This window comes from Cannabis sativa, chromosome 5, assembly GCF_029168945.1.
Source record: "Cannabis sativa cultivar Pink pepper isolate KNU-18-1 chromosome 5, ASM2916894v1, whole genome shotgun sequence".
NCBI classification, from domain to species: Eukaryota; Viridiplantae; Streptophyta; class Magnoliopsida; order Rosales; family Cannabaceae; genus Cannabis; species Cannabis sativa.
In genome coordinates this window covers 34,482,596-34,493,067 of record NC_083605.1, presented here as the reverse complement: position 1 = coordinate 34,493,067, position 10,472 = coordinate 34,482,596, and the positions used below count along the sequence as shown (strand labels likewise).

General features: G+C 39.5%; 1 protein-coding gene across 1 annotated transcript; it reads right to left on the bottom strand.

Annotated features, from left to right (window-relative positions):
• Positions 1-2,799: 2,799 nt before the first annotated feature.
• Positions 2,800-10,019, bottom strand: LOC133038291 (uncharacterized). Its single transcript, XM_061116391.1, has 5 exons — positions 9,353-10,019; positions 8,490-8,725; positions 7,018-7,296; positions 3,168-3,376; positions 2,800-3,037 (listed from the first exon to the last, which is right to left on the bottom strand). The coding sequence occupies exons 1-5, from the start codon at positions 10,017-10,019 to the stop codon at positions 2,800-2,802; spliced, it is 1,629 nt and encodes a 542-aa protein (XP_060972374.1).
• Between the last annotated feature and the right edge of the window lie 453 nt (positions 10,020-10,472).

Here is a 10,472-nt window from a genome sequence, read left to right as displayed (position 1 = left end):
AACTTTCGAACATATAATTAAGATTATATTCCACTGTGTTGACAACACTATAATCATTAACAAATTGATATGTTCTAGACTTAAATAGAATTCATACATTATGTACATATAATCATGAAATAAATCATGTGAACCATGCAACATAAAATATTATTTCTGATCTTTATTAATAAGTAAATCTGATTATATTGAAATGGGTTTTATTTAGGGCACAAAACCCAACACAGGGCTCGGGTGGCGGGGTAATATTAATTTCACTAGAGGGCCTTAAGTTTCACTATCCTTTGAGATTTCAATTTGACGCATCAAACAATGAGGTTGAATATGAAGCCTTAATTGCTAACTTAAAGATAGCTGAGGCGTTGAAAGTCAAGAATCTCATCTGCCATAGTGACTCGCAACTGATTGTAAATCAGGTTCTCGGGGAATACCAGGCCAAGGGCCTAAAAATGGCTAAGTATCTAGAGAAGGTTCGGAAGAACTTGAAAAAATCTGATTACTTTAAAATGGAACAAATTCCAAGAGAGCAAAACTCTAATGTTGATGCCTTGGCAAAACTGGCCTCGCAGAACGACTTGGATGAATTGAACTTGGTTCCGGTGGAGATGCTGAGCGAGCCAAGTATATGTGAAAGGGAAGACGTGGAGATGATAGACAGTTCACCCACATGGATGACCCCTATTGTCAACTATCTACTTGACGGGCAACTTCCAATTGACAAAAATGAGTGGCGATGCACAATAATTGAAGGCAAACTATGCAGAAGAGGTTATTCGATGCCTTTACTTCGGTGTGTTCACCCTACAGAAGCAAACGGGATCATTCGAGAAATTCATGAAGGCTTTTATGGGGATCATGTAGGTTGGCAGAGCCTATCTAAAAAGATCATTAGACAAGGATATTACTAGCAAACGATTAATAAGGACACCCATGAGTTTGTCAAAAAGTGTGATAAGTGTCAGAGGTTTTCACAGATACCTCGCGTACTTCCAACAGAATTAAGGATGATGGCCTTGCCTTATCCATTTGCTATATGAGAGATTGATCTAATTGGGGCAATATCCACCAGGCGAGGAGGAGCCAAGGACGTAGTGGTAGCAGTTGACTTCTTCACTAAATGGACTGAGGCCGAGCCTCTTGTTTCCATAACCTGCAAGAAAGTCCTCGAATTCGTTGTCAAGAACATTGTCTGTAGGTTTGGAATTCCCATGAAGATAGTATCCGATAATGGAACCTAGCTTGATGGCGACTTGTTCACTGAGTTCTGCGAGAGGAACAAAATAATTAAGAGCTTCTCGTCAGTATCCAAGCCTCAGGCGAATGGACAAGTGGAAGTTGTTAATAAAACCTTGAAGGATACTATCAAGAAGAAGCTAGATGCTACCAAAGGAAGGTGGGTCGACGAGCTACCACAAGTACATTGGGCTCAAAGAACTACAGAGAAGACAACAATGGGACACACTCCCTTCTCGGTAGCATTCGGTTCGGAAGCAATGCTACCTGTTGAACTGAACATATCGACTCATAGACAAGAGTTTTATAATCAAGAAGAAAACCAAGAACTCCTAAAGTTATCTTTGGATCTGCTTGATGAAAAACAAACTGAGTCGCAAGTCACTAATGCAATGTATCAGCACCGAGTTACAAGATACTTCAACAAAAGAGTCAAGAAAAGGCTATTCAATGTTGGAGACTTGGTGCTGAGGCGAGTATTTGCAAACACGAGAGATGCGTCTGTAGGAGTGTTCAACCTAAATTGGGAGGGTCCATATGTAATCAAAACAATAGTAGGAATCGGAGTTTACAAATTGGCTCGGCTAAATGGCTCGCTAATAAAGAACTACTGGAACGTGGAACATTTGCGACCCTATTACCAGTAAATTAATGATGTAACTCACAATGCTGATGTAATATTTTAACTTCAGTTATGAATAAAGAGAATCAATTCTTTTATTTAAGCAATTATAAAGCCTTACTCTTTAAAATTACTTAAGGGGCATCTGTGTATGATTAACAAGAATTTATCTGGAAATACATGATATAATGCAAACCCACAACTTTTATTTTTTTTAAAGTTTTTGGTCGAACCTTTCTGACGAGAAGGCGATCAAACCATCATAACTTTTTGATTTAAACCTGTCTGACGAAAAAGGAAAATTAAAAGTTATAAATGAGATATAACTCAAAACTTGCGTACAAAACTGAATATTAACGGTTCGCACAAGATAGGAATATTAAACGAGACATCGAGATGTCTTGATAAAAGTACTTAAACCTAGTATATAGATAGATAATCTAACTATTCATATAAGCAATAAAAAATGTACACAAATGAGAAAATAATTAAACGTATATTTAAGTTTGCTTAAGACAGATTGTAACTGTCATTGCGAGGCAGAGTTGATAACTGCTCAAAACTCAAAAGTCTAGTAGATTACTAACTACTTAAATAGGAAAATTATGAGCAATGGAAAGACCAAAGGTACTTTGCATTTGATCAAAATATAATTGTTTTTATTGTGAATAAAAACGCAAGCCAACACAAATATATTAAGTTCAAATGAAAAAGTACAAGGCATTTAAGATAAGTTGGTTTACAAACTTGTCTGTACGAAAATGCCACTAGGGGCAAACCATTAAGCCATTTTCCTGAACAAAGACTACAAGGTTATTTATAGAGGACAGGAGAGCTCGAGAAAGATTGTCTACACGTAGCTCGAGAAAGACTGTCTGCATGTAAAAGGACTCGACCTCTGCATAGACCTCATTCTCTGCAGCATAAGACCTCCATTTCTCGCATCAGAAGATCCCATTTCCTGCAGCAGAGATCTCATTCCCTGTGGCTAAGACCTCATTCCCAGCCTCGGGAAATTTATAAACACCAGTGATTGGCTGGTTTGGAGATTTTCTTGTGCAAGCCTTGGTCTTGAGCGATTTGGGTTCTTTAGTAGAATCCATGACCTCGCCAACTAGGATTACCTTCTTCCTAAATTCCTTGTCAGCCTGAGGAGGACCTCTGAACTTGCTCTCAAAATCTCTGCCCATTCCCGTAGAGACAAATATAAAAGATCAATGAAGCAACAGTGGTAATAAAAATGACGAATTCAAATCAGACCACCATTCGCATAGGATGATGCTTACCCTCTGAAATTTCTTGTGGGGATCACCTGTAATGATCAACTGTATCTACTTGATTTGGATTAATCAGACGATCTTTAGTCTTGGAATCCGTCGTTTCCAATTTAAACTGAGGTTTGAAGTTTTTAGGAACATATGGAGAGGAAAAACAGTTGGTATATTCCAGCGTTACAAGTTTTGAAGGATATATTTCTGAACCTGGATGGGACATCTCCACAGGAGAGTGACAATCCAATTCCTGGATGAAATTTACCAAAAACCAGGAGTTTATGGAATATCGGTAGGCTGAGCCACCATTTTATACTTAGAACTCAGTAACGATAAGGCTAAAGGTTGGAAAATCTAACGGTTGGAAATGAGGAAGAAGATGAAAAGGCTATTCATTAATGCTAATAATGTCCCTTGAAACCGTGGAGTCTTTAAAATTGAGGCCATGCGTGGTCTTGAAGAAAGGGGTTGTGACGAATATACCCACTGTAAGCATTTAAAAAGTACTTTTCTTATTAAAAAAACTTTTTAAAGGGCAATTGTTATACCCGAAATTCAGCTACTATTTTATTGGAGGACATGTGTCAGATTGGAAGGAGTAGGGATCAATGCATGAAACAGTAATTATATTTAAAAATAGAATAACTCAGTAAATGCGAAAGTGACAGAGTATATTTACAAATTGTTGACTATAAGGTCTTACGCGAGATAAGCATATACAAACTGTTGCCTTATACATTAGCGAGAAACCATACGTCAAGGAATATGCAAGGCGAGGTATCAACCTCGTTAAGCATGAGTAGACGTAAGCAAAATATAATGAATGTGAAGACACTTAGTGTATAATATACAGTATACAGACTAAGTATAACAGACGGGTAAACCCAAGCAACTGATAGCGAGGCGTCCATCTCGTCATAGGAAGACATGCACATGACTGTAGAAGTTCACCTTGTTGCCAAGAATTGTGATTGTCAGATGGAGTGTTATGTCTTCAGCACAGGAGCGACGAGATTTATATTATCAACCTCAGAAAGATACAGGAAAAGCTCCAGCTCGCTATCAAGGTCATTAGTTGTAACGCCCGCATTTTATAATAATAAACTCGGAAATTAATTTTAATAATTTATATATTAATAAACATGCGGATCGGGATCCCGAGTATCAAAATACTAGTTTAAAATATTTTACTAATATGTACATATACATTTTTTTTTTAAAAGTTTAGCGGACATGCATTTCCAAAATATAGACTCAAAATAATATAAGATCGAAACCCTCCGGGTTGCACTGCCGCGATATGTACAATCATGCCGAGTTCCACCTCACTGCTCCTCCAGCTTTGCCTTTCCTTTACCTACACAAGGTAGCAAACTGATGAGTCAACAGACTCAGTAAGATATGCAAGACATATAAAAGTAGCACGTCGCCAGCTTTATGATCAAGCTGCCCTGAGCTTAACAACGAAGCTCACCAAATGATTAAGAACGTTCTTAAGGGTAGTACGACTACTATACCAAATGCACTAAAGTACCAACTCCGTACTTGTGTTGGTAGAGCCCTGATTGTACTCCCGAGAATTACTAAGTGTTGTACCACGAACACGACGTACCCTGGGTACTCGTGTTGGTAACACCGTACTTATAATAACATCCAAAACAAGCATAAACATTCATATATATATTCTTACGCTATCTTACCTCGTTCCGTGCTCAAGTGTGCCGGTCAGCCTGAGTGGAAGTGCAGCTCGACGTATAACAGGGCCCTAAACCAATATATTCGAAAACCGATGAGAGACTCGCTAAAACACTTATCGGGAATATAAAATGTAAACTAAGCTTAACCCTATCGATGAAAAGGATGACAATGCCCTAAAATATCTAAAAATGAGAAAAAAATAGGGTTCGGGAAAAAGTCCCAACCGGCAGGCCGGTTCCCAACCGGAAGTCCGGTTCCTGGGACCAACCGGTCGACCGGTTGACACAGGCTCCCAGGAACCGGAATTCCGGTTCTGGTCTGGGAACCAAAATTCCAACCCCACAACCTCAATTTATCCCCAAATTTTCCAATACTTTCCAGAATACCTGTATACACTAAAATATACCAGTTCCAATCAACAAATCTCAACAAATCAAACAAAATCCCATTTCACCATTAAAGCTCCAATTTGAACTCACAACTTTAAATTCAATCCAAACATTAAAATACTCACTTAGCTTAGCTTATAATCAGGATAACAACCTCTAATCAACACCAGAAACTAATCTAAACAATTCCCAAATCAAACAGCCACCAATTTCCCAAAATTCATATCAAAACCTAATTTAACTACAACAACTTCAAGTAAAAGATAAAGGAAAAGATTACCTTGAACAAAGCTTCAATACCACTAGAATTCCCTTGATTCAACACAAATTCTCACCCCCAACTACAGCCCAAAAGAATCGAAAGAGAGAGAAAGAGAAAGAACTATTTTCCTTTGTTTTTCCTTCAAACTTAAGCAACTTCTCCTTGCTTCCTTTTTCTTCTTTTCTTTTTCTTTTTAATAAAATTACTTAGTAAAATCCATTCTCAGCCAAAACTTAGCCACTAAAGACAAAAGAAAAGTCTCACCAAAAGACCTCCTTGCCCCCCAAATAAATAAATAAAAATAAATAAATAATTAAACAACTCAAGGGCAAAATGGTCAACTACTAATCCCCGAAAATTCTAACGCTTCTACTATTAACAATAATACCTCGATTATAAACTAAATTATAAAATGCAACTCTCTAGGCCCAACGTCGCTTTCCACAGCTTCCGAGCACAATCACAGAAATTAGGTAATTAAATATAAAATAGCATAAAAACATATATGATATATAAAATATATTTCTAAAATATGCATTCCATAATTATTAATACATAAACCTTAAATAATTAATAATACAAAGTACTATTCATAGGCGGTCTTTACATTAGTACTGGGTTCTTATTGAGGCATCCCAGAACGATATGATTTATAACGTGTTTAATGCATGATTATTTTGACCCAGTAAAAGCAAACTAATCAAGCTGTGTGATATTCAAATATTAACCGCATCTATCTTACGTGTTACGTAATTACACCCCACAATTTCAGGGGATAATTGTTGTAAAGATTTCAGTCAACCCTATAATTAACTGTCTGACTATGCAATTATAAATAGAGACAAGTAAGACTAAAAAAGGGACGAAACATTCTTAAGAGAAAAGGCCCTCGAACAATATCAGAAATCTAATAAGATTGACTCGTGGACTATGCAGAAATCTAATAACACAAGCTCGTAGCAAGTCTTCAAGTATCTGGATGGTTCGTTCAGATTGACCATCTGTTTGAGGATGAAAGGCTGTGCTGAACTTCAAATTAGTTCCCATAGCCTTCTGCAAACTCATCCAAAACTTCGAGGTAAATTTGGGGTCCCTATCTGAAACAATTGACTTCGGTACCCCATGAAGACGAACAATTTCTTTCACATACAAATCAGCATACTGATCCACTGAATAGGTTACCTTAACAGGTAAGAAATGTGCTGACTTTGTAAAACGATCCACCACAACCCAAACTGAGTCGTACATTCCTGTGGTTCTAGGCAAGCCAACCACAAAGTCCATCGCAATGTCTTCCCACTTCCATTCCGGAAGCGTTAACGGTTGAAGTAACCCTGCCGGTCGCTGATGCTCGGCTTTGATTTGCTGACAGGTTAGGCATTTAGTGACATAGTCCACTACATCCCTCTTCATCCCGTACCACCAGAAATAGGGCTTCAGATCTTGATACATTTTGGTGGTTCCCGGATGTAATGAGTAAGGGGTAGTATGAGCTTCTTCTAAAATTTCTTTCTTAAGCTCAATGAAATCAGGGACACACACCCGTGCCTTAAACAACAGCATTCCATTGTCAGCAATGGAGAAGTCCTTAGCTTTGCCCGCTAAGACATCTTCTCGAATCTTAGTCAATTCTGAATCTTCTAACTGAGCCATTCTGATTCTTTCCAACAAATCTGACTGAAGTGTCAGATTAAATAATTCCTCACTCCCCAACTCAATGTTTGCTCTAGTCATTTCCGAGGCTAGCTGTGAGGAAAACATAACCATGTTGGCTATTTGATCAGGTCCTTTTCTACTTAAGGCATCAGCCACAACATTTGCCTTTCCAGGATGATACAAGATTTCACAGTCATAGTCTTTTACTAATTCTAACCACCTTCTCTGTCTCATATTCAAATCCTTCTGAGTGAAGAAATACTTGAGACTCTTGTGGTCAGTATAGATCTCACACCTTTCACCATATAAGTAGTGTCGCCAAATTTTTAAGGCGAACACCACTGCTGCAAGTTCTAGGTCGTGAGTTGGGTAACGCTGCTCATAATCTTTCAGTTGCCGAGAAGCATAAGCTATGACTTTATCTGCTTGCATCAACACACAGCCTAAACCCTGCCTAGAAGCATCACAATACACCACAAACTTTTCTTGATCAGAAGGCAAGGCTAGAACAGGAGCTGTAATCAATCGTTGCTTCAGCTCTTGAAAACTCTTTTCACACTTATCTGACCATATAAATCGCTGATTCTTCCTAGTTAACTCGGATAACGGCATCGCAATTTTGGAAAATCCTTCCACAAAACGTCGATAATAACCCGCTAAACCGAGAAAACTTCGAATTTCAGTGACTGTTTTAGGTCTAGGCCAATTCTTCACTGCTTCAATCTTTCCTGGATCAACCATAATTCCATCTTTTCCAACAATATGCCCCAGAAAAGACACTTGCGACAGCCAAAACTCACACTTTTTGAACTTTGCATAGAGTTTATGATCTCTAAGTCGCTGCAGAACCATTCGAAGATGTTGCTCATGCTCTGCTTCTGACCGAGAGTACACAAGAATACCATCGATAAATACAATTACAAAATTATCGAGGAAATCCTTGAATACCCTATTCATGAGATCCATAAAAATTTCTTAGGTGCATTTGTTAACCCAAAAGACATAACCAGGAATTCATAGTGACCATACCTGGTTCGAAAAGCTGTCTTCGGGATATCCTCTTCTCGAATTCTCAATTGATGATACCCAGACCTTAAGTCAATTTTAGAGAATACAGTCTTGCCCTGAAGTTGGTCAAACAAATCGTCAATTCTGGGCAGAGGATATTTATTCTTAATGGTTAACTTATTCAGCTCCCGATAATCAATACACATCCGAAGAGTTCCATCTTTCTTCTTCACAAATAGCACAGGGGCTCCCCAAGGTGACACACTAGGTCGAGTAAACCCTAGATCCAACATCCCTTGGAGTTGTATCTTTAGTTCTTTTAATTCAGCAGGTGCCATTCGATAGGGTGCCTTTGAAACAGGTTCTGCTCCAGGAATTAAGTCGATGATGAAATCTATCTCCCGCTGAGGTGGTAATCCCGGCAATTCCTCTGGAAATACATCCAGGAATTCCTTAACCACTTTAACCTCTTCTGGTCCAAGTAACACAGGTTTACTGGAATCCACTACCACTGCCAGAAAACCAACACATCCGTCTCGTAATAAATCTCTAGCTTTCAACGCTGAGATTCTTGGGATACGAGAACCTTGGACCGAGCCAACAAAAACAAAAGGTTCCTCATTTTCCGGTTCAAAAGTCACCATTTTCCGTTTACAATCAATACTAGCAGAGTATTTAGACAAAAAGTCCATACCAAGTATAATGTCAAATTCGGCCAATGGCAACTCCACGAGATCAGCACTCAATTCTCTATCTTCAATTCTAATTATTACGGATCTAATCCACTTTCTTGAAATAATTAATTCCCCATTAGGCAACAGGGTTCCAAACCCCGTCTCGAGAATCTCACTAGGTCTATCAAATTGATCAAAAAGTCTTGATGATACATAAGACCGAGTAGCACCCGAATCAAATAAAACAGTATAAACAAAACCATTGATTAGAAGCTGACCTGCAACTACTGAAGGACTGGCAGCAGCATCTGCCTGAGTTATAGCAAAGACACGAGCAGGTGCAGGTACAGGTTTGACCTCGGGCTTTGGTTCCTCTTTCTTCAACTGAGGACAGTCTTTCCTGAGATGTCCCACCGAACCACACTGAAAACAGGCTCTCCGGTTACAAGCCCCGGGATGATGCTTCTTGCAACGCGGGCACTCAGGATAAGAATAAGTCTGACGTCCTCCTCTATTCTGGTTTCCTCGAAACCTTTTACCTTGCCCTGAACTTCCCGAAGATGGAAAAGTTCTTTTCTTCTGTTCAAAGGTAGAACCCCCACTCTCTTTCTCAGGACCCGACATAGGGAGAGTAGTAGCCCCACCAACACCAGAAGACTCTCGGGTTTCTTGTAAAAATTTGACTGCTCCTTCAGCTCGAAGAGCCTTATCAACCATTTCTGCATAGGTTGTGGTATCACTTGTTGTAATAACCAAGTCATGTCTGATTTTGGCATTCAGCCCAGCCAAATATTTTTCTTTCTTGCTGAAATCTGTTGGTACAATTCCGGAGGCCAACTTGGCCAAGCGATCAAACTTGGTGGTATATTCGGTCACTGACATATTCTCACCTTGTACCAACTCAATAAATTCCTTCCGCTTTGCACTGCGGACTGCCTCATTGTAATACTTGGCATTAAACAATTCTCGAAACTCTTCCCAGGTCATTCTAGTTACATCTCTGGTGAGGGATACCATTTCCCACCAGATCAGGGCATCTTCTTGAAATTGAAATGTGGCACACGCCACCCTATCATTTCCAGCTACTCCCATAAAGTTCAATATTTTCTCAATAACGGTCAACCACTGCTCAGCTTTTACCACATCAGGGCCTCCCAGAAATACTGGAGGCGCTTGCTTTCTGAACCTTTCATATAAAGGTTCCATGCGGTTACCAGCAACATGTTGCTCAGCTGGCACCGCAGGGGCTGCAGGAACTGCAACAGCCGGTTGCAGGGGAGGCTCAACAGGGGCATCCCGTTGCCTGAGTCGCCGGATCTCTTCTTCTTGTTGCTCAATTCTAGTTTGCATTTCAGCAAACCTTTGTTCCCAATCAACAGGGGCCTGAGGTGGATTCTCCTGTCCACCTCTCGGAATTCGACCGCGGCCTCTACCGCGTCCACGGGGGTTTTGGGGATTTCTACCACCCCGACCACCTCCGGTCTCAACCAATTCACCCTGCCTTCTAACGTTTCGCTGGTCGTCCATTATTTAGGACTTAGCCTGCGAACCCACAAGGCACGTAGGTCAGACAGTGGTCAAAATACTTTCAAGACCGCAATTTAAAATTTAAAATATCTTATTTAATCATAAATATATATAACACAACATATCTTAAAA

Excerpts from the sequence above, each read along its gene's own strand:
- LOC133038291 (XM_061116391.1), bottom strand. The coding sequence starts at position 10,019 with ATGGAACCTTTATATGAAAGGTTCAGAAAGCAAGCGCCTCCAGTATTT. Across the intron at positions 3,377-7,017 it reads TGCTGTTGTTTAAGGCACGG|GAATTGGATTGTCACTCTCC; the intron begins GTGTGTGTCCCT and ends AATTTCATCCAG. Across the intron at positions 3,038-3,167 it reads GATACAGTTGATCATTACAG|AGATTTTGAGAGCAAGTTCA; the intron begins GTGATCCCCACA and ends GGGAATGGGCAG.